We start from the raw sequence: 25477 nt of genomic DNA on the forward strand, positions 1-25477 counted from the left end.
GTTTTACACTATATGGACTACACTGTAAATCCATGCGTTGTGAATGTTCTGCAATGGCCAAGTTAAAGCTCAGATCTCTGTCCAATCGAGACTCATTGGCACTATTTAAAAGCCTGCTGTTCACAAATGTCATCCAACCAACCTGAACAACCTGGACAAAGCTGGCAGAATCTCTCAACCCAACAGGCTAATAAAGCTGTTATTGCAGCACATGACATTGAACACATATGTATTAAGTATTAGTCTAAAGCTCCAGTTTTTATTGGTCATTTTCTAGAGATATACCAATAAATAATGGATGATACCCCATTGATATGTATCTTCAGTTCATTGTTAAGTTAAAAAAAATAAAATCCCACCAAAAACGTTCTTTAGCAGCCTATTAGTTATCAATTCTGATGATATGGAGGTGAAATGTGTAATTTTATAACAATTAATAATGACTTTTAAGGGGAATAATACATTGGCCATGCTTTGAATGAATTTGCACATTGACAAAAATTGGAAAGATTGGAAAATCTATCATGTACAGATCTTGATTTTATACTAAAACTTCGATTAGGTTCCAAATTGACCTAAATCAAAATTCAATATAATAAAAAAAAAGGCAAATATATATCTATAATATACCGCAGTTAGTTCCGAGCACAGTTAGTTTCTCCAAAAAAGAACGTTGAAAGAAAATTGAACGATTTTAAACTTGTCAGTACAGATTTTGACTGTAACTCAAAAACCCCAAAAAAATCCATAAAATTATAAATAAACCTAATTCAACATTTAAAAGCAAATATATCATATACAGCATTGCACTGAACTGCAAATAAAATCCACGGCATCTTTCAGTACGAATCTTGCAAATTGAAAGCTGCAGAATTCTTGTCAAGAGTTCAGAATGTGTTGGAGTGACGTCTTTTGACTCTATTAAAAATGTTATAAATATTAGATTCAAAGAGAGTCTTCTAAGTGCATAGAGAAAGAAGCAAAGGCAGGAAACGAGATGATCTCATTTTAGGACCTATTACTGACAGTTTATACAGTAGATGTGTCTTATTTTATGTGATTTAATGCTGTAGATTGATCAGGCATAACATTAGTACCACCTGCCTCATATTTAGTAGGCCCCATTTGTGCCAACACAACATTTATGTTGAGGCTTCTACAAGAGGATTCTACGAGAGTCACTTTGTATGTGGCAACAAGATACTACAAGCCCTGTATGTTGTGAAATGGTAGCCTTAGGCACTGTGGGCCTTTTTGCTTGGAGCTCCTTTGGTAGGAATTGACCACTACAAACCAGGAACAAAGCAACCAAGGGCCCATGGTCACTCTGGAGGAGCTGCAGAAATCCAGAAAGACATGGCTGATCTTCTGGAGAAAGTCTGAAAGCTGTCCAACCATCTACTAACAATCACATATTTGCTTTTGATAAAGTCTTATTCCATCAATTTTTCATTTATTTAAAAATGTCTAGTTGTGGTCTCTAGTATGAATGAATGCCATATGAGCTGTTTTTGTTTGCAAAACAAAAAAAAGTATTCTGGTGATCCTGTATAACGCTGTTTTAGTCCAGTAGAGGAGTGACCGGCGAAGAACGATAGGATTTTGGCTCCTGCTCATGAAAATTCATACATGCAAACATATTGCCTCTGATTTGCTAACGGCACTGCAATACTAGGAGGCACAGATGAGATGGGCAATATTTAGAAACATTTTAAAATAAAGATATTTTTACACTAATAAAAATCTTTGTAATGTCATATGTTAGTTTACAACATGTGTAATAATGCCCTGCTAAGTGCAGTTTAGCTACTGATCTTGTCTTAGAGTCTCTGTAAAACACAAAATCCACCGGAGATCCTATGTAAATCTAGTTACTTACACACAGAGATGGGTAGTCCAAGTCCAGAAAGTAAAAATCCACCCTGGGATTTTGTTGGATGAGCCGCAGCAGAGCTGCCCAAGCAGTTTGAATAAAAGCCTGCGGTGGATTTTTACTTTTAACTAGTGTAAACAGAAGTGTTCTAAACATACACCTTAACATACATCTCGATTGTACTTTGCTGGTGGTGTTCCATAGACAAATTCTAACCATTTGTTGCTTAGCTCTAAATTACTGGGAAAAGTATATACAACTGATGTGTTGTTTGCACAAATAACACAGGAACGAACTGCCATGTTGTTCCTAAAGCTGTTAGCTCCCATCTGACGAGACGGCATCGCTTGCTGGCTTCAGCTCTGCCTGTAGGTGGCCGTGAGCCAATGTGGGCAAGGCCTGTATGCATATACAACTCAGAGAGACCTATTGTATTTCCCAAAAAAAACAAGAAAAAGTGAATTTTACTGGACGGACACCTTTAAAAGTGAAAAAGTTGTGGTACTGTTATACATTAACTTCAAAAACTGGCAGTTTACTCGCTGCCTAACATGTAGATCCCATTCCTTTACAGATGTTGTCACTGTAGATGAAGATACTCCATAATTTCCTGCACTTCACCTGTCAGTTGTGATAATGTTATGGCTAAATCTTTCATTTCTTCTCTTTGTTGTTTCTCTCTTTTTTAGAAGTGTGACGTGGGATCGGAACAATACTACAGCTACAGGGTTTCAAGATGTTGCACGTTCTTTGGAGCAGTAAGAAACGAACACACACACACACACACACACACACACACATTATAAATGTAATTTGAACAGCTTTGTGGGACTCCGAATGTCATTCAGTTAAGAAAAATAAGTATTTGATACACATCTGTTCCACCTACAAAGAAAGGAAAGGTCTGTCATTTTTATCGTAGGTACATTTCAACTGCGAGAGAAAATCACATTGTATGATCTTTAAATAATAAATTGCATTTTATTGCATGAAATAAGTATTTGATCACCTACCAAACCAGCAAGAATTCTAGCTCTCAAAGTCCTGTTAGTTTTTATTTAAGAAGCCCTCAAATTCTGCACTCATCTTTGAAGTTTGCCAGTGACCATCTGGAAGATCCAGAGGAGGCAAGAGAGAAGGTTATGTGGTCAGAGGAGACCAAAATAGAGCTTTTTTAGTATCAGCTCCACTTGTCATGTTTGGAGAAAGAAGAAGAATGAGTCCACCCCAAGATCACTGTTTCAACCGTGAAGCATGGGGGTGGAAACATCATACTTTGAGGGTACTTTTCTGCAAAGGCTACAGACAAAACATGACTGCACCTTGTTAAAGGGAGGATGGATGTGGTCAAATATATCACACGATTTTGCCCAACAATTGCCTTCCTTCAGTAAGAGCATTGAAAATGGGTCATGGCTGGGTCTTCCAGCATAGAAAATCTATGCATCTGATCAAAGTGCTGTATTTAATAACATATAACAAAGTTAGAATAAACAATATGGAGTTAGAACTGTATTGGCATATTAAAAACTGCAGGACTGTACGTTCTCCTCCACCAGTCTTACACACTGCTTTTGGACTTTATGCTGTGCCACTCCTTGGTGCAAAAATTCAAGCAGTTCAGTTTGGTTTGATGGCTTGTGATCATCCATCTTCCTCTTGATTATATTCCAGAGGTTTTCAATTTGATAAGATCAAAGAAACTCATCATTTTTAAGTGGTCTCTTATTTTTTTCCAGGGCTGTATAAGTAAATAGATTTTCACAGTAATATTCCCACTGACTCACCCTGTGCTGTTACTTATTCTTCAAAGTGTGCTATTCCAGAAGCCCTGACACATGGTTAAATAACCAGTGCAGTGTGTAAGTGTGTGTATTTGTGTGTGTGTGTGTGTGTGTGTGTGTGTGTGTGTGAGAGTGTGAGAGTGTGAGAGAGAGAGAGAGAAAGAGAGAGAGAGAGAGAGAGAGATTACATCGCATTTCATCACCTGACCCGTTTGTGATATGCTCAGTCGGCGGCGGCTCGGTCATCAAGGACCCAGACGTTCTGCTGTTGATGGAGATTTCCAGAAGCAGCTAATTTATCTTGACCTTGGCGTCGCATTCAGAGCTGTGGATTCTCCGTATCTGTAAGAGCTGTTGAACATAAGCTCTGAAGAGGGGCTGCAACTGAAGAGCAGCCTCAGCTTTTCTTCTAGCGCTGACTGATGACTGATCTTTGTGTCGTGGGCGTGTTCGTCTCTGTGAGCTTTGTGCATTTGTTTTTTGCGTTTGTTCTGAGGTTAACTAGAAAGTTTACGTACAGTATATTTACCTCTCTCTCTTTCTCTCTTTCTGTCTTTCTGTCTTTCTTTCTCTCTGTTTCTCTTTTTTTTACGCTCTCTGACAGTAACTTCACACTCCAGTACATGCCTGTCCCGCTCAGTGATGTCACACAGGCGTACCGCAGCGCCCCCGAGAAGACAGAACAGGCCATGACTAAAGTGAGCGCGCTCATTTTTTTTTAAAAAACATCAGCTTTTCAATGCACCCTACACCATGCTTAACAGATTTTATTAGATGTGTCTTGTATTAACATGTGTTGATATTGGTAGCACCACTGTGGTATAGTGGTAATACTACATACAGTTCCCTCCAAATGCATTGAAAAAGTGAGGCTGATCCCACAACGTTTGGGTTTGATATTAAAAAATAAATATAAGACAAAAAAAAAAAAATCTAAATTTCAACTTTTATTTCAATACCTGTGACTGCCAGGTGTGTTTTGTTGCCCAGGTGTGTTCTGATACACTCATTCTTCCAACCACAAATAGTGCTTTATGTCTACGCTCAGTTGAAGATGTGAGTTTTGGGTTTTATAGTGCATTAATAGTTAGAATAACCAGCATAAAAAACAGAGAGCTATGAGTCTATGGGCTAGAAGCAAGCAGTTGTGAAGCTGAGAAAAAAAGAATATCGGCCATATCCAGTACAACCGTTTAGAACTGAAGAAGAAAGTCATCACTGGTGTACTAAGTTAATACACATTAGTCATATTAGCAATCGAATGTTCACAGAAGACTTCATGAACAAAAATAAAGAGGCTTCACCAGATGATGAAAACCATTAATTAGCAAGAAGAATAGAAATGCCAGGTTGCAATTTTCCATGAAGTACAGAGATAAGCCTATGAACTGATTATGGATCAATGAGACAAAGACTATTGCAGGTTTTAATCCAGCCAGGCAAGTATATTTAGAACCGTTGTTATCATCTACAAGTATTAATTCACTAATTAAAAGAAGCTCACTCTCACTAAACCACACTGACGTAAACATACTATGTGGAATTAACTAATTGCCACAGTATATGTGTTTATTGCTACCTCACTAACAAACATAGGACTTACAAACATATTCTCCAGAAACGTTAGCTAGCACATTTAGAACGTAACACCTGTGCAAAAAACTGTGATCAATGGCCAACAAAACTGTAACCAAAGACGAATGATGAAAGATACATCAGCTGCGTCCTTAAAAATATTTAAACATCAGCTGCATATTGCCAAAACAGCAACTTTACAGGAGAGAGAAAAAACCTTCTAAACTTTCAATGGAAGTCAATGTAAAAAGAGTTAAATTCAGGTCATTTTGACATATTTATATTGATTTGCTCATCAAGAAACTCAGGCACAGTGTAAGAAACAATTTATCTCTTCAAATTATGTAGGAAACTAAAAATCGACAAAAATGGAGATACTCATTTTCATTGGACAGCGATGATATAAAGGGTCCTTCCTCTTAGAATAGCCTTTTATGGCAAAGCAGATGTTTAAAAACATGATGTTTAAAAAAGTTTGGAATAGTCAAATTAGAGCAGAGCCACAAACATCAAGACCCCATATGATCTGTGAAGCATGGTGGAGGGAGCATTAAGACTAGCGTTAAGTATTAAGTGAGGTGGCTTTCTCGCTGGAGCTAAAAAAAATTGAAGCTGGCTCTCTGGAAGGTGACTTTGTGAAGGATTTGGCAACTCGCAGTGTTCTTATCTTGACTCATCAAGCATTTAATTAGGCTGATTTCCATGTGACTGGAGCCTTATCTGAATATCGTTGTCACTGTAGAATATGCACAGTTTATGACTCTCTCTCTCTCTCTCTCTCTCTCTCTTTCTCTCTTTCTCCATCTGTCAGATCCAGCGGGCTCTGCTGAGGAATAATCAGACTCAGCGATTCTCACAGAAGCAGGCTTTACGGCTGCACCAGGGCCTGGTCACCAGTACCGCTGAGCAGGTAGTCTCTCGCTTACTACACTGCTGGTGGAAGAGCTGTGCTTTCCTTTGTTTAGATTAGTCCATCATAGCCAAGATGCAGTGGTTCAGAAACGTATGTGGACTTTAACTATTAAAGGGGCGAGGTAGTTTGGGCAGGTCACTGGGTGATGTATGGGTTTAGAGGCAGGGCAGGATGGAGATTGGCTAATTGGCTGAGCTGCAGCAGCAGCAATCTGATCTGTGTGCCAAGTCCTGCTGGAAAATGAAATCCGCATCTCCGTAAAAGTTGTCAGTAGCAGAGGGAAGCATGAAGTGCTGTAAGATTTTCCGGGAAAACGAAACTGCACTGATTTGGGACTTGATAATAAAACACAGTGGACCAACACCAGCAGATGACAGACATGTCTCTCCAAACCATCACTGATCACCAGTAAATTTTATATTTCATTTTATGTAAATCAAGAGATCAGAATCTGGAGGAAGAGTGGAGAGACACACAGTCCAAACTGCTTGAGGTCTAGTGTGAAGTTTCTACAATCAGTGATGGTTTGGAGAGACATGTCTGTCATCTGCTGGTGTTGGTCCACTGTGTTATATCAAGTAGTCTAAAGTCAGTGCAGGGTTTTCCTGCTGACAACTTTTACGGAGATGCGGATTTCATTTTCCAGCAGGACTTGGCACACTGCCCACATTGCAAAATTTCTGAGACACTGATTTTTGGGTTTTCATTGGCTGTAAGGCATAATCATTAACAATAAAAGAAATAAATGCTTAAAATACATGATTCTGTGTGTAATACATCTATATATTATATGAGTTTCACATTTTGAACTAAATCACTGAAAAAAAAGTAACTTTTCAATGCTATTCTAATTTTTTGAGATGCACTAGTATGTTATGGAGGCACATGAAGCTCAAAGGGTCACAAAAGTACAGATGATCTCACAAACTTATCCATTAAGAAAGATTGGAGGTTTTTAACAGCCAAGTCCTGAGCTTAACCCAATGGAGATACTAGGGCATCACCAAAGAGCAGCTATTAATTGGGTGGTGGGTCATTCCCAACAGCACTGCTGGAGTTTTTAAACACCTTATTGTCACAGCTGTCCTGTGGGCAGCGGCCTGTAGACAATGTCCTGTAGGTAGTGTCTTGTGACCAATGATGAAGAACTAGAGGATGACCAACACTGTAAAAATATGCAGCAGCAGATTCAGAGCTTCTGTTTCTGACATTTTATTTATCATTCGTTTATTAATAATAGCTGATCTGTGATGGTCTTTCCTTTGGGGTCCTGATTATTGAAAAACGATGGTGCAAAAAGATAGATAGAATTCGGCATCTACAGTGTGAAGAAGAGATTTAGCATTCACTCTATCATAGTGTAGGTGTGGGTGACCTTGCTCACATATGGTTCCTTTCTGTATTTATTCTCCAGACATGAACACTGGCCTCTTTAATATGCTAATATGAACTCAGTGTTCCCTCTGTTCTGTCTCAGGTGATGGAGCGTCTGTGTGTGCGGGTCCAGCAGCAGGTGTGTGTGCTGAGAGGAACAGGTGAGGGGGAGGAGCTCCAGGCTGCCAGACAGGTTCTGAAGGAGGCCAGGAACTCTCGAGCGGTAAGCAGCGGAGAAGATCAGAGGACGAATGAAGGCTGAGATAAATGTCATGCATTGCGGTGCTCTTCGCTATCTTACACCCCATCAACAGTCTATTGCAGTCTGCACTGTTAAAATAGTGCCATAGAGTAGAGTTAAGGAATTAATCTACACTGATGGGTGTGGTGGACTGGAAGTGAGGTGTGCGCCACTGACTGAAATGAACCTAGACAACAGTCAATCATCAGAGTCCATTCCTATAGGTGCGAGATGCACGCTGTGCATACCCTGTGTGCGTATACCTTTGCTTTTTAATCACACAAGACCATGGAAGAGGAGCCAAAAGCAGGTTTATTTAACCCTTTGAACTCTAGGCTGTTTTGGTGTGTTTTTTCTTCGTTTTTGTCAGTTCCTCTTTTTCAGGTCTTATAACACAGTAATTATATCAGGCAGTCACATGCCCTGATCTCTTTTACTCCAGAAGACATACGGCTGCTCAAAAATATAATGATTTAAAATGTAAAAGGAAGCAGAATAGTTATATTTTCCTGGAACTGATCATGTTTTGGCCAAAATTTTACCAAGCGCCTGTTTTTTTTTTACTTATTTTTGAATGTATAGACTTTAAATATATTCACACCTAAGATATATTTTCGAAAATGGTTAGACTAGAGAGTTGACAGCATAATAATATTGATCATAGTTTGATCATTACATGGCTTATTAATTTTACTTTGATAAAATACATGGAGAAACAGCATCAAGCGGAGTTATTTTTCTTGATAATCAATAATCACACCTCTAGGATACATGTAGATACTAAAAACCACCTGACACTCAGAGCAGCCTATGCCTTTCAGTATTTAGATCAGGACACACAAAGAAAACTACAGTATTTACAAAAATGTAAACTTTTTAGTCTAAATTAATAAAAATGTTAAGTGCAAAATAACTACTTAGTAAAAATGTGCGAGTAAAATAAAAACTATATAAAGTAGTGCGCACACCATACCTAGCTTTAGTTTGAGTAAAGCAGGTAGTTTCACACTTTTTCTGTGGACACTTTTAAGTCATTTACTGAGATTATTTGGTTTGATTGAAACATCATATAAATATGTTTGAAGCACTAAAGGTAAATAATATTGGTTGGGGAAGGAGATCTATCACTTTTTTTAGGTGTTTTTCTCAATGGGTTTCTTGTAGATTTAGCTTTACCACACTGGGATGTGATCACTATTTTTAGTAAGAGTAAGTTCCGCCCTTTCTAACCATATATGGATTGTGTTGATGTGTGAAGGGATTCCTGAGTAATTAAGCTGAGAACACAAGGTGCGATTTTGGACGGAAAATTTGTCCGTAGGGTTATAAGGGTTAACAAAGTGCAAAGAATGCGTCAAAAAATGAGAGTTAGAGTCAGTAAACCAGGCAAACAGAGATATACAACAAATGAATAAAATAACCTTGCTTTTCCCTTATATGAGCCTTCACAGTATGAATGGATAGGTCAATTTCCTCTGCTAAGACACAAAAAGCACCGCACTGTTAAGATACGAACGCGCCAAAGTCAGAGCTCACCTGGCTCTTAAAGGAAATGGCAAGTGACACACTGATTGGTTTATTTCATGGTACACTTAACACACACCCATGATTAATTAAAAGAATTAGTTCATGCCTTTTGCTCATTTTAAGACATGCAAGGTGTATTTTCTGCGCCTTACAATACCAAAGACACACCGACATCCCTTAAATCTAGCTGAATGATGCATAATTAACAGATGCTCTATAAATCACTAAAATATGGCTAGTTGTGTTTTCACTGTTGTTGTCTCTGGTCTCTTGCAGCTCTACCCCTCACTGTGTGAGCTGGCTCATGTGCTTTCTGTTGATGGACCTGTCAGACAAAGACTGGAGTCCCTGGCTGGAGAACTGGCCAAAGCTGCTGATAAAGAGCTACAGGTGAGTGGGTTGGTTAAATGGTTGTTTGCTTGGGTGGGAGTACCTACGCATAGATGGTTAGATAATTGCACAGATGGTTTGATAGTTTATTGGATGAATATGTGGATACATGGCTAGATGATTGAGAGAATCTCATCATATTGTTTTTTTCTTTGAAACAGCAAAACATTAGATTGCTTGATATACTGATTACTCTGTGCAGGTGATTGTGGACTCTATGGTGTCTCTGTGTCGGGAGCTGTGTCCCCTCTCCACCGCTGCTGCAGAACAGCTTTCTCCTCCTCTCTCCTCCATCTCTGAGCGAGTCTCCATCCCTCGCTCCGCGATCCGCACTGCGCTGATGGAGAGAGCGGCCCAGGACATCAACAGAGCACTGGAGTAAGATCCTTTTTAGATGTACTGATTTACTTACATATACAGCACCAGTAAAATGTTTGGGCATGCCTCTCCTCATTCAGCCTCCCACCGCCATGTTTTACAGATAAGGTCACATGCTTTTTTTACTTCCATATTTTGGTCCTACCTTACACTTTACTACAAAGTAATTCTTGTCTGATCATTTTAATACTGTTTTCCTGTCACTGTTTTTAGGCACCCCCAATCTCATTCAGTGGGTTTGCTTTCATATTTCTTATTCTATTATTTTTTACATAGTAGATTATTATTTTAAGTCAAATGAGTGCTGCATATTAATCTACAAAGATTTCTTCCCTGAAAACTGTTTATTTGGGTGAGTAAATTGCTTCTGTTCATTTATAGTAAGCGTAGATTTCCAGATTTCCACTAAGGCTGGGTGCAGCAGCATTGGCATTAGCAGGTAGCCGCAAACACTAGCTGTGCTTAGCACCAGTAAACGCCGCTCAACCGCAGTACACTGAGGAACCCTGAGTGTTCTGGTAAGCCAGGGCGATATCAACTAGTGGTTCGTCCCGCTTAGCTTGTTTTAACACAGTAAATGTGCAAGCTACAGTTCGATACATTTGCCTCTGAACAGCAAAAGAGCTAGCTTTTAGCACGGTTAGCGGCTAATGTCAATACTGCTTCTGCCTTCGTGGTGGAGAAACTTCACTGAAACTCCTGTATAATGCTGTACTATAGCGGAGTGGCTTTACTGCTACTTACAACCTGACTGGTAAAATTCATACATAAGGTGCTCTGGATTATTAGAAGGATTTTAAGTGTGCCTTATGGTGCGAAGAATATGGTAGGTAAAAAGAACCTACTCATCTGTAAAACATGGTGGTGGGAGGATTGTATGGCTGCCACAGATACTGGCTCGTTTGTCTTTATCGGTGATGTAAGATGAGATTGTAGTAAATGTTACTGAATATGTGAATCTCCATGTGAATTCTGTTCCTCTCAGAGAAGTGAAGCTGTCTGTGGTCTCCTATCTCACCAACTCTGTGGTGGATCAGATTCTCCAAGAGCTCTACGCCACTCACAAGTCTCTGGTACTGTAAAAAACTTTTTTTTACCCGTTTTTACCTTATCTCAGTTCTTTCTAAGCCTCCGTTAATGCTCTGTCTAGACTTATTTACAACGTTTGCGGATCCTCAAATAGAGCTATTTATACTTGTTCTCTTCAACTCAAGGAGGAAACTAATTCCACAGTAATTACGCCTGTATTTTAGCCTCAGAGTGCACTCATCATTAATGCTTTTATTTTTTATTTGATTTGTTCTGAACGAGGATGCCGGAGCTCATGAAAGGTTTTTTTTCTTCGTTCTAAATTTCTCACCCTTTTTTATGAGCTTTCATGTTTCATCATGTGAATAATGGGAAATTATAGACAGAACTCACAAAGAGTTTGGGATTTTGAAGCAACTATAAATTAACTTCAGGGTAATGGAATGGGCATATATTATTACCTTATATACAAACATCAAAATCAGAAGAAGTTGGGACAGTATGAAAGGTATTTAAAGATATTTTATCTTTTATCTGATCAACTTCATTTATTTTATTAATATATATATATATATATATATATATATATATATATATATATATATATATATATATATATATATACATATATATACATTTTTACATTTTATACCAGCAATACATTACAAAACAAGTTGAAGCGTGGGAAGTTTAGAGCTAGTAATGCTAAAAAAGCTAAAAAACTAAAAATGCTTCCATATTATGAACATATGATTAGAAGTCTTGAAGGAGTAAAGATGTGCAGAAGAATTCCAGTTAGTAGTAATAAATCAATTAACCTTTATTTTCACTTGGTGATACATTTTCAATTTACAATTTAAGGGGACTGAAAAAAAATCAATTAAAACAAAAATCAACTATTCAATCAGGTTAAAATGAGGAACTTCATAAAAATAATAAAGACTTAATTTATTAAGCGACATTTATTAAAAATATCCAAACCAATCTAACCCTTGGTAGATGTTAGCCCCACTAAGAGTTAACTGTGATTAATCACACCTAATGGAAAGTTGACTTTAATTTTACTGACCACAATCAGGCCTGATTACTGTCAGACCTGTGAAATCAACACATTATGCCCCAATCTGAAGAAATTTAAGTTATAGATCATCCATCAGTCTAGAAAAGGATGCAACGTCATTTCTAAAGCTTTGGGACTCCAGTGAAGCACAGTGATTCACTATTATTCACCAATGGAGAAAACATGGAACACTGGTAAACCTACCCAGGAGTGGCTGGCCTACTGAAATTAGTCCAAAAGGGCTTGGACAACTCATCCAGGAGGTCACAAAAGAACCAGAACAACATTTAAAGAACTGCAGGTCTCACTCGCCTCAGTTAAGGTCAGTGTTAATGATTCAATAATAAGAAAGAGAACTCTGTGAAAATGGCCTCTATGGAAGAGTTCCAAGGCAAAAAAAAACATGGCTGACCAAAAAGAACACAACAGATTGTCTCACATTTACCAAAAAACCTGACTGTGACGATCCCCAGGAGCTTGGGTAAATATTTTTTGGACTGACGTGATAAAAGTTGTGTGAACTCTGGTATGTCACCCATAATGTTGTGTGCATTGCAATATTTTGAGCAAAACTGTGCTGCTCTTACCCTGCTAATTGAACCAACCTTTACACTCTGCTCTTACTGATGCAATGTGCAATTAATGATTAAAGATTGGCCACCAGGCTGCTCCAATTTAGCCATGAAACCTCCCACACTAAAATGACAGGTGTTTCAGTTTCAATGTCTAACCCCATGTAGTATCTCTATGTTTAATGTGTTTATTACCAATTGAAATGAATGAAGTTGATCACACTTATGTACGTGAAGTAACTCCTACGGTTCCTACTGTCTGCAGTCAAAATTGAAATGAAAAAAGTTATTTTCCACACTGTGTCAACTTTTTTCTAATTTGGGGTTGTATAATTTTTCCATTGGGTTGAAAACCCAGCGTTTCTTGGGATGAGGAGTTCTGTTCATTTGCTGATGAGTGCGCACAGCATCTGTCCGATCTCTCTATTTCTTGGTGATGAGCATCCTAGTGATGAGTGTTCCGCTGAATCATGAATGAATCAGCGCGACAAGTCTCAAGTGTTCCTGCAGAATGCGTCAGAAATGCGATTGAAATGCTGCATCCATGTGGTGTCATGACTCAAAATCTCCGTTTCAGTCCAGGAAGCTGCGCTCATTAGCGCTAATCATTAGTTTCCTCATGCAGCTCCTCTTATTTATTCTGTTTCTGTGTGGATTTAGCTTCATCAGGTCTCTCAGATGCGCCGGATGGACGACGGTGGCACGGCCAGGCGCACTCTTAGGCACGGAGACGTCCTGGACATCCCTGAGGACGACTTTGGCATCAGCATAGTAAGTGAACCGCTCCTCAGATCCCACGTAAGACTCAAAACTGTGCTTGAGTCTGTATTCTGCTTTGATTGGTGCTCCATGCCTCCATAGCCTTCGCCATCTGTTTCAGTGACTTGGTGATTTGGACAACTGGTGTTTTGCTGCACCCACTCATTTTTCTCACTCTCCCTCCGTCTCTCTCTCTCTCTCTCTCTGTCTGTCTGTCTGTCTGTGTATGTGTTCGCAGGATACTATCGCCATTAAGAAGCGCAGCTCCAGAACGCGACGCATACGCCCCGTCTCCACCAGACTGAGTGAGTCACGCAGGACAGCTGCGGCCGCTTCAGATCAGCACACGCGCTCATACATCACTGGGAAGGAGTTTCATGTACCGAGCGCATGCCGCTCAAAGAGGAATCAAAGAGGGTTTCCGATGCTTGTGATGAATTATGAACGCTTACGTGGCGTTATTATGCATTTAAATGTTGCTTGAGAGCTCGGCAAAAGCTTGAGCATAATTGGTCCACACATTCCTTACTTCACAGATTTTTTTATGTCGTCGCTGTCCAATGAAAAACACTTATCTCCATTTTTGTCGATTTGTAGTTTACTATATAATTTGAACAGACTTGAACAAACTGTTCCTTACACTGTGCCAACATTTCTTGATGAACAGACAAATAGAAACTCCTAAAAAATGACCTGAAATAAACACGTTTTACATTGACTTCCATTGAAAGTTTACAAGGTTTTTTCTCTCTCCTGTAAAGCTGCTGTTTTGGAGATACATACAGCTCTGAAAAAATAAGAGACCACTTAATGATGACGTTTTTTTTTCTTTATTTTACCAAATTGTGCAAACCCTCTGGAATATAATCAACAGAAAGATGGATGTTCACAAGCCATCAAACCCAACTGACCTGCTTGAATTTGTGCACCAGGATTAAAGGCATAAAGTTATCCAAAAGAAGTGTGTAAGACTGGTGGAGGAGAACATGCATTTCAAGATGCATAAAAACTGGGATTTAAATGTAATGATATGAATGATATGAATATTAATTTTTCTGGTTTTGTGTGCGTTATTTGAGGTCTGAAAGCTCTGCATCCTTTTTTTATTTAATCCGTTTCTCATTTCTGCAAATAAGTGCTCTACATGACAATGTATTGATTATTGATGATTTTTATTTTTTTATTTAGAATTTGGGAGAAAAGTTGTCTGTTGACTGACTCAGAAACTGAAGTGGTCTGTTACTTTTTTTCCAGAGCTGTAGATCATTTTTATGGTAGGTGTAAGAAAGAGCTTTCAGCAGTACCAGTAAAAAGTTTTACTTGTATTTTCTGAGGTTAAATAGAGGTAACTCTTGGTTTTCATTTTGTGGCGTGGTCCTGATGAGAGCCAGTTTTATCATAATGTTTTTACAGTTTTTTTTTACTGCACCTGAGGAAACTTAAAATTAAAACGTTTTTTAAATTATTTAGATTGACTAACCTTCATTTCTTAAAGTATTTACTCTTTACTTAGTTGAGTAGTTTTTGCCATAATATGGATCGTTAGACTATTACTCAAATAGGGCTATTCACTGTAAACCTGTATACACATCAAGAGACAAGAAATTCAAGTAATTAACTCTTGATGAGTTCAGCACAGCTGTTAACTAAGAAAATGACAAGATTTGTAAAGCTGTCATCTAAGCAATGGTGCTACTGTGAAGAATCTAAAATATAAAACATATTCTGGTTTGTTTAACACTTTTTTTTGATGTACAGAGGCATGCAAATGTCCCTTCCAGTCAAACTATACCTAAGCTATACTATGTTACTTTAAACAAAAAATACTATAATTTTTAAATAGCCGTGTTAAAATGCTATTTTTACAATATAGTAATATATATATATGTATATATATATATATATATATATATTTTTTTTTTTTTTAACTTTAATGATATTATTGATTTCTTCCAGGTCTAGGTGAAGACCCAAACGCCTCTCCTTCACTCCCAGTGCCTCGTTCAGTTCCTCCTCTTTCTCGCTCGGCTTCGTGGGAAGGCTTGTCCACCCTGCCCACCCAGGGTTCACCTCTGCGCCATGTCACTCACGTCAGACCCCGCCCTCCAAGAAGACACAGGCCTGGTTACGCCCCTCCAGAGATGGTAAAAACTTGATCAATAAGATAAAGAGATTTGTCTCAGATTAGGGTGAAATCTAGGTTGAACATTCTTAAAAAGGCTATTTTTTTTCTTGTAGAAACTGCACTAGCTGGGGAGAGACAGATCTCAGTTGTAATAAAAGGAAGCTTGGAAATGGGCCTGGAATTGGTACAAACTGATGGGTCCAGATTTGTTTTCTTTAGGAAAGGCTCAACATACACCATTTTAAAAGAGTTAGAAACACAACCTGAAGTAAGAGACGTGTTAACCAAATGCAGCAGAAGATGGACAATGGATAACAAGGCCTGTTTTAAAATTTAAGAAATGCAAAGCCTGCACAATAGAGACCAATTTGCTCACGAGTAATACGTTCAAAATGAATAAAACAAACTGTATTGCAGAGGGAGAGGAACATAGCTGAGCCAGTAGCAGGTAAAATAAAATTCTAATTCTTAGGTCTCTCACTGTCTGTCGATATGTAGAGCTGAGAATAGCTGAGAATTAGTGCAATTCAATGAAAATGTTCTATTCACATACAACAAGAGCAGGTTCAGCCATGCTTTTGTATCTCCTTTTAATAGAGAAGCCTAAGTTCTTTGTTCAAAAGCTGGACGGCTTTTAATCCTGAACTGCTTGTTTAAGGTCCTGTCACTGAATCTCAGTAGGGTTTAAGTCAGGATATTGACTAAGCCACATCAAAGCTTTAATCTTTTGAGCTATTCAGACTAGAACTTGCTGTTGTTTAGTGTTATCTTGCTGCATAACCTATTTCAGCATAACAGACTAGTAGCTCTCCAGCCCAGAGGGTTGTTGAACCAATTGCAGAATTGCGTAGTGAATTGGGACACAGCCGTGAAAAAACGCCCTTATAAGGAGATAGGAAGCCTTAGAACGGGTGGAAAAATGAGAACAGGCGGAAACTAAAGTCACTCCAAGCACAACACAGAGACATTTTATTTATTTAATTTTTCGTTTATTATAGTTTAAACAATCTCACTGGGCAGATGTTTCAAGCGCCTGTTGCCGACCCCTGGTGTAGAGTGAATTAATACTCTAAGTATAACTATACTCAGTTTACTACCTTTTCACAACCTGTCTGTTTTTTTATTTTTTACTGAAACATTCAAGCTGTGCAGGACTAGAATAGTAACTTTAGCTGAGCTTAGCTATAACTTTAGTTCAGTTCAATTTAATGTGGTCTACTGTGGCGTTCTTTGCTATACAGGGCATCTGCAGATACTTTAAACACTCATTCTGTGCGATTCCTGGTCCTGATTAGGCAACATTTATTTAAATAAAGATAATCCATTTGCAAAAAAGGATAAAAAAGAGTAGAGATACAGAACGTACAAAGAATAGAATTGTGAGAGAGTCCGGGTTGATAACATGACAGAGTGGTATAAAAGGAAAGGGGAAATTGTATTGTGTAGAAGGACGGAACCAAATCTAATACTCGGCTGGTGTCATATGATTAATCATGTGAGGGAGTAAATGGATGAAGTCAGTGTGAGGTGCATTCTGGGAAATGGAGTCCGGAGCTCAGAGATGACTCGTAGAAACAGGTGCAGGAGGGAAAAAATGAGCACCTTCAGCAACAGGTGTGACACAGGCTAACATGTCCAGCGGGAAAAAAGCAGGCGGAAATGAAGGGACCGATTTTTTTTGCTTGTGCTGGAGGTGATGGTTTATTTTGCTATGTTAAGGTTAGATTGTGCACCTTTTCTATTCTCTCCGAATTCAATTTTACAGATCAGACAATTTCCCTTATCCTCTTCCCAGGTGACAGTTATGATTTTCCAGTATTTATATGAAAATCTCCAGTTCAATTATACTCTAGAGTCAAGTCAAGTCAAGAGTCAAGAGGCTTTTATTGTCATTACAACTGAGTACAAGTACACAGTGTAATGCATTTAAGTTCCTCCAGCCTAATGGTGCAACATGGAATAATAAGCAATAGACAATATAAAGTGCAGGAGTGACGACAGTGCAACATAAAATATAAAATTATAACACTAAATAACAATACATACAATAAATACAAAAGACGAGACAATTTAAGACAGGACAGTGCAGTACCGATACGGTGTAATAAGTGTATAGTGAGGATAAGGTGAAAGATGTGTAACATACTGTTCAGTTCAGTTTTGTGTGAGTGCGTTGGGTGGGGTGGGGTTCAGCTCTGTCTCTGTGCGTTGAGGAGTCTGACTGCCTGGTGGATGAAGCTGTTGCAGAGTCTGGTAGGGCATGCTCTGTGCATTGAGGAGTCTGACTGCCTAGTGGATGAAGCTGTTGCAGAGTCTGGTAGTGGAGGTTCGGATGCTCCTGTATCTTCTGCCGTGTCTGTGTGAGGGATGGGTGGGGTCGTCCACAATGCTGGTGGCTTTGCGGATGCAGCGTGTGGTGTAGATCTCGGTGATGGAAGGTAGAGAGACTCTGATGATCTTCTCAGCTGTCCTCACTATACGCTGTACATGTGCTTTCCTCAGTCTCTGCAGGAAGTAGAGGTGCTGCTGAACTCTAATTGAAGTGTTAGCCTCAGTGCTAAGGGCGACTGTGTTTAGCTCCGCAAATTTATGTGGATTCAGTGGATTCTGTCACACAGACTGAGAAATCACACGCAGCGGATAATGAAATATGAATCTGGTTTTTGAACTGGTGGGTTTGTTCTGCTGTAAATTATTCATCTTTCCTCCGTTTTATAAATCTGTTTTGTCTGTGTGAATTTGGAGCCTTCACCCATGTTTTCACCCAACTCGAAATAGACTTAAAACAACTTCAAAGTCTCTCCGTTCTCACGAGCCTCTCCCTTTAATCACATTCGCTTAAACTGAGACGCTCGGGCTGCATGCACATTGCCTCCTGCAGATCTGTCAGGCTTGTTTATCCAATTAAAGCAGCGGCCCAAAACAGCAGCCACACCCTGACGACACCGCGCAGCATCATCAAACACACTGTCTGCTGATCAGTGATACGCTCCAGGAGAATTAGAACAACTGTGTGCTACTACTACTACTACTAGTGCATCTCAAAAAAAATTTATATCATTGAAAAGTCACTTTATTTCAGTAATTCAGAATATTAAAATGTGAACCCAAAAATCAATTTGATACTATTGGCAGTGTGCCAATTCCTGCTGGAAAATGAAATCCACATCTTCATAAAAGTTTTCAGCAGAGGGAAGCATGAAGTGCTGTAAGATTTTCTGGAGTGGGGACACAGTGGATCAACACCAGCAGATGACAGACATGACTCTCCAAACCATCACTGACTGGTGGAAACTTCACACTAGACCTCAAGCAGTTTGGACTGTGTGTCTCTCCACTCTTCCTCCAGACTCTGCTCCCTTGATTTACAAATAAAATACAATATTTTCTGATGGTCAGTGATGGTTTGGAGAGACATGTCTGTCATCTGCTGGTGTTGATCCACTGTGTCCCCACTCCCAAAAAAGTCAAAGTGCTGACAACTTTTATAGAGATGCGGATTTCATTTTCCAGCAGGACTTGGCGCACTGCCCACACTGCCTGCCAAAAGTACCAATTGGTCTTATATAAATAATATTCTAATTTTCTGAGACATTGATTTTTGGGTTTTCATTGGCTGTGAGCCATAATCATCAACAATAAAAGAAATAAACACTTAAATTAAATCACTCTGTGTTTAATACATCTATACAATATATGAGTTTTACATTTTGAACTAAATTACTAAAATAAAGTAACTTTTTCAATGATACACATATGACTTATAACGATCAGTTTCTTGTCTTGTTTTGTATTCAGCATTCTTCTGAGAACGGTGGAGTCAACCTGCTGGATGACGGTCTTCCAGATTTCTACACCAAGAGGGTCTTACCAGACAGGTCTTTAATATTTAATTTAATAAACTCTTTTCTTGACTGTGACAAAATTAAATTATATCATATTATATGCTGCTGTGCACGTTAACATGTCATTGCATACCCAAATAATCTGGGAACTTTAACATGTGATGTATGCATGTGTTTTTTTAATGCAAACTAATCTTGTTATCATGTTTGTCTCCAGCTTTCTTGTAATTGTAATGTAATTTTACTCTTTGTTACAGAGCCTGGTGATGTATTAGCTGTTTAATTTAGCGGTAAAAACACATCATTATTTATGCTGAAATACGATTTGATGCTAAAGCTCTCTGTTAAACTTTTACTCAGCACATTCAAATAATCGAATACAAAGCAACAAAACTAGATATTTAATCGTAGGTATTATAATAAAGTAGAAAATGCTAAAATATGCTATTTTAATTATTTTATCTTCCTCCAAAAAGTACAGAGACATTTCCGCATTTACATTTTTTTTAACAGGATTGTAATCGCAAAATATTGTTGTGATTGCTACGATACTTTTTTTAAGTGGTTTACACACCTAATATAAATATAATTTAGTTTTCTCACTATTATATTAATTATTATATTACACATTCATGTAAAAAAGTTAGGACACATCAAGAAAACCTTGGTCTTTTAAACCATGTGTAAATTAACACAAACTTAAAAAATTGAAAGTTAGTTTTTTCAGAAGTCATCTGTAAACTGTAATTAATAGAAATGCTATTTTCTTGCAAAAAAAACATATTGTTTTTTTTTTCATTAATAGCTGAAATGTAATCATTTGCAATATTGAAACATACCAGTCCTGCTTAAAAGTTTTATAAATATTTCCTTACCTTTAAAAAAAACACATTTATTTCGCTCATTTTTGCCTCTGCAGCGCCCTCTCAGGTTAAGCTGTGCTATAGGCATGATGATGCATATCAAATAATAATAAATAATCAATAATAACGCCCTCAGCCATAGTAACAGCTCAGCCAATCAGCTTTGCTCCACCTCTAAACCCATACATCACCCAGTGCCCCTCCCAAACTACCTGTCCCATTTTTTGCCTTTTTAAATTTAAGCTTAGGATGGAGTCAGCAAAGCAGGGGGTTTGGTTTTTCACGTCATGGGTAATCACTTTAGAGAAGGATTGTAGAACTACACAACATATGGACAGTAAAAGTGTTGAAATAAGAAGGTGGTTGTCTGACCCCCATCTCCCATCTCTGTCCATCTGTCCAACAGTCAGCTGTCCTCCCACCATCATGCTCAGGCTCTCAGGCGAAAGAAGAGACGCAGTGTGCTGTCCATCTTCTCAGGCTTCAGGAAGAACCGCAATTCAGCTTCCTTTCAGGACTCGGAGCCTGTAGGCCAGAGCGGGGCGTGTGGAGACGAGTGTCGCACCAAGTAAGAAACCAAACTTTGTACTTGGTAGGGTTTTTGCCACAAATTGGAAACGCTATGTGTAAAATCTTATTTTTATTAAAAAAAAAAAAAAAAAATCAAAAATCATTCACAAACTTCACAAATGTAAAGTATTTTTAAAGAGGACATATGTTGCAAAACTAGCATGCTTTTGTATTTTCACTTGGGTCTCCACTGGCTCTATTAACACTCCAAACACCAAAAAAATCCATTAATCCATTTTCTGTGAATCAGTTGAAAGAGTTTGGTGTCAGGAATCATATGCTACTATGAGGAAACTTGTATAGAACCACCCTGACACCACCCCTCACCTATCAACCCCCTCCAGATCCCACCTACTAGATCAGTTGAAGGTCTGCTAGGTCATTTTGGTCTGCTGGTTAGAAGCCTCAGTTACTACACAGCATGTTTAGCCAGTAGACTTTGTTTGAAGGAGGGATCTGTAAGTACTTTTAAACATCGCAGTTAAGCATGAACTAAACTAGCTTGTTTTGCCATTCAGCATAAACTAACACTAATGTGTGGTAAACGTTCAGTGTAAACATGGTGCGTGGCCAGCATTAGCTTATTTGTTAGGAGGACATACCCTTGGTGTAAGGCCGGTGTTTTACAGTTTGGTTTGCTTTTGATTGTTGAAGTGAGTGGGATTATCATGTCCAGAACCAAAAGGCCCTCTAAAGCCGTTGGTATGAGTGGGTCTGATACAGAAGTGCGGCTCTTCTATGCTCAAAGATAAAAATAATAAAATAAACTGTGAGTGTAGGAACAAGGAATGTATGTTATAGTGGATTGATTCTTTTTCTTCTTCTTCTTCTTCGTCTTCTTCTCCTTTATCTTCTCTCACTTTTGTTTTTCAGTGCTGCCACAGAGAATGTATATTCTCAGGTTCTGCACCATAAGGACAGTGGTGGGGCAGATCCAGGGCGAGAGGGGGCTAACGGGAGGCTGGTGGGAGCTCAGAGAACCCCTCAGCTGCGTGGACGGACCATCCAGGGCATACCCCTGCCAGGAATGAGCGGGATCAGCCCCTCCTGCATCTTACAGAGACAAGTATGCTCCATTGAACTCATAGGGCTATATTGTACTCCCTGCGCAATACACATACAACAGTCTATTTTCACGCCTTGCGCCTGGCTGTGTACTTATAGAGTAAGAACAGTACAAATCAGGCAAGGTGTGAGTTTATTAACCATCAATATAAAACCTTGTGATTTCTGTGTATTAATGAATACATTTTCTTCTCAACATTCCTGATTGTGTTACTGAAGATAAATAAATATTATTGTCTTGACCAGTGATGTCAGTAACGCGTTACTTAGTAACGCGTTACTCTAATCTGACCCTTTTTTTCAGTAACGAGTAATCTAACGCGTTACTATTTCCAATCCAGTAATCAGATTAAAGTTACTTATTTAAGTCACTGTGCGTTACTCTCACTCTCTCTCTCTCTCTCTCTCCACCTCATCTCCTCCACACACACACACACCGCTCCCTTACCCCATTCCCCCTCCGCTCTTCCCCAATCACACGCGTCTCGCTTTCTCCCCTGTCTCTCTCTCGCGCGCTCGGCGTGTCTTTAGTTTCCGCCCGTTTTCGTTTTTCGCCAGTTCTCGGGTTTCGCCAGTATCTCTTTATAAAGGCGTTTTTTTTTGCGGCCGCGTCCCAATTCACTAACCAGGGCAGCGGTCTGCCACAAATTTCCGGTGCTTTAAATGAACACTGTCAGAATTAAATTTCTCAGTAGTTTATCGGTATGGGTCCGTATTGGACAACGTCTGGGTCCGGACCCGGACCGCAGTCTGCAAATATGTGATCCCTGGACTAGACCATATACACGGTTCTGTTTTATAAAACCACTCCTTGCGGCCCTGCAGAGAACAACAAGTTCAATGTTCAGTTTTACAGTGTTAAATATGTCAGGTCAAGAAAGACTTTCTTTATTTTATATAGTTTTTATAAAAACAAGTATTTATGTTTAGTAAAATCAAGAAATACCATATTTTAATTAATTTTTTTTAAATATGTTAAGTTAATTATTTTTTTTTTATTAAAAAAATATATATTTTTTAGGAAATAGTTCAACTTAATAGAGATACATTTTGCTGTTAAAAATGCATTTTCCAATAAAGGGAGTATTGGCAAAACTGGTTATAATGTTTATGTTAAGGCGGCGGGAGGTGGTGTCTGCAGCTGCTGAAAGTAACTAATAAAGTAACTTGTAAAGTAACTTAGTTACTTTTAAAATCAAGTAATCCATACAGTAACTAAGTTACTTTTTAAAGGAGTAATCAGTAATCAGTAATCGGATTACTTTTTCAAAGTAACTATACCATCACTGGTCTTGACATTACAAAATATACATTCCCTCCTACTTCACTCTGACTGTTTTAAAAGCATAAATCAAATTCTCATCTTCTTTTTTAAACTCATAAAATTCTTAGAATAGTAATTCCCTGGAGTGTGACTGGAAAGAAGCCTTCAAAGCTGCCATGAATAAAGGGCAAAATTATTCTATATTATTATTTTATATCAAAATTGCACCACAAGTTTAGGGAAGTTGCAGGATCTCCTGTGACTTAATTGTACCTTTTATTTAAGTACGAGTAGGACCCCCTAAGTATTTTGTATACAATGATTCATAGAGAACAGTTACACCATAAGTGCTGGGAAAGTACAAGGTGGTACGTTTCAGAAAGTTACCTAGTTGTTACACTCTTGTTCCTGGTTGTTCTTTAATTATACGTACAGTTAAAGTACCTGTAGGACCCGATAAGTATTTTGAATGTGCTGGTTTATCCAGAGAAGTTACACCGTAAGTAAAAGGGAACTTACTGTCTAAAACAAGGGCTGTATTATAAAGTGTTACTGACATTTTCAATCACTACTGTATTTGTTGTAATGTTTAGATTGTTTAGCGATTTATATTAAAGCAAATGAACAGGAGTTGTGCTTTATGGCTATTTTAGTAAAATTATATATATATATATATATACTGTATATATATAAAATCTGTTCCTCTCCACTGTCTGTGTGTTTTCCTGCAGCATTCTCCTGAGTACAGCGAAGTGTTCTGCTCCTCAGAGGAGGTCAGCGTGGCCAGCAGAGACTCCTCCAGGCCTCCCGACTCACAGGCTGAAGGTCAGACGCCCCCTGTGGACAGACACGCTCAGTCCCAGGACCCAGACGCAGACGCTGACCCAGGAACAGCCTCAGACTCCCAGCCACGAGAGAGCAGACAGAGACCCGAGCCTCCTCCACAGAGCAGCAAGCCCAGCCTGGCCCACACCAGACAGCGCCATCTGGAGGAGAGCTCTGGTAATGCGGCCGTGTGAGGGATTAATATCTCTGACCTCAATGATTCAACTGGGTTTGTTTACAGCACTTCAGAAAAAATGATTCAGTGTATAAATAAATCCATGACTGCAGCACGATGATCACACGGTGATTATTTTGATATGATTGGTATGAATCATTTATTTATTTAAAAAGCACATGAATTGAGAACTTTGATTGTATTATATATCGGTAAAGTACACATTTTATTCAGTATTTTATTTATTGTTTTATTTCATATTATTTTTTTTTACTATACAGGTCATAAAATTATGTATTATAAATCAGCTCACTGACCCACTGCAGTACCATTCAAAAGTTTGGACACACCTCACACTTCTCATTCAATGTGTTTCCTTTATTTTTTTGTATTTATTTATTTTATTTTTTTTTACATTGTTGATTGAGGAACATATGTTGATTTATTCTATAAACAAACAAAAGTCTTAACAAACCAGAATATTTTAGTTTTACACTTTACATTCTTCGGTACCACTTTAAAATGAGACCACCTTTATAAAGGGTTTATAAGTGGTTTACAATTAGTTTATTAAAGGTTAAAAAATAGGTTGTAAATGCCTTAAAAAAGTGGTAGCCATTTTTCTATGCAGCACATTTATGTTTGAGGACAGATCTGCACACTCTTGGTATATTTTAATCTCAGTGTATTCATGAGGGAGAGTCACCTGGAATAGTTTTCTCAGCGTCTTGAAGGAAGGAGTTCCTGGAGGTGCTGAACGATAGTTGCTGCTTTTCCTTCTTCACGCTGTGAAGCTCCAGCTCATCCCAATTAAATCACCTCAAATCACCATCTCAGTTCATCAGATTAAGATCAGGGGGTTAATGTGGGGGATAATTTTTTTTTTTACTGTTTACTGTTTATGTAATTCCATATGTGGATCATAATTGTTTCTGCATCTACAATGTAGAAAACAAATAAAATAAAGAAAAAAAATGCTGAATGAGAAGAGGTGTGTCCACATTTTTAGATAAAACTGAATTTACATTTATCTATGGGTGGAAATTTAGTGCTATATGTGTGTAGACATGTATGTAGGTTTATGACTTATGTAGGCCACTATAAAAAGTAAGGGGGTATTTGAGATTCAGCCAGAAACATATATGCATTCTTAGGTCATTTTGTATAAAGCTCAGTTCTTTGAAAAGTCCAATTTTCAGTTATTAAATCCCTTTTTTGATTGTGAATGGGAAACCAAAACACAGACAAATACATGTGGACAGGGCCTTTT

At 38.4% G+C, this 25477-nt stretch overlaps 1 protein-coding gene across 1 annotated transcript in view; it reads left to right on the top strand.

The window, feature by feature from the left end:
- carmil3 (capping protein regulator and myosin 1 linker 3) overlaps nt 1–25477 on the top strand; it is a 178956-nt gene that overhangs the window by 144549 nt on the left and 8930 nt on the right. Inside the window, exons 22-35 of the mRNA XM_022677949.2 lie at nt 2563–2631; nt 4262–4355; nt 6044–6142; nt 7623–7742; nt 9564–9677; nt 9880–10055; nt 11041–11128; nt 13377–13487; nt 13714–13780; nt 15432–15619; nt 19399–19478; nt 20715–20876; nt 21752–21944; nt 23939–24209. Of these exons, the coding sequence (XP_022533670.2) occupies nt 2563–2631; nt 4262–4355; nt 6044–6142; nt 7623–7742; nt 9564–9677; nt 9880–10055; nt 11041–11128; nt 13377–13487; nt 13714–13780; nt 15432–15619; nt 19399–19478; nt 20715–20876; nt 21752–21944; nt 23939–24209 (1832 nt within the window). The remainder of the gene's footprint in view (nt 1–2562; nt 2632–4261; nt 4356–6043; nt 6143–7622; nt 7743–9563; nt 9678–9879; nt 10056–11040; nt 11129–13376; nt 13488–13713; nt 13781–15431; nt 15620–19398; nt 19479–20714; nt 20877–21751; nt 21945–23938; nt 24210–25477) is intronic.

The sequence above is a fragment of the Astyanax mexicanus genome, chromosome 8, assembly GCF_023375975.1.
Source record: "Astyanax mexicanus isolate ESR-SI-001 chromosome 8, AstMex3_surface, whole genome shotgun sequence".
Lineage (NCBI taxonomy): Eukaryota > Metazoa > Chordata > Actinopteri > Characiformes > Acestrorhamphidae > Astyanax > Astyanax mexicanus.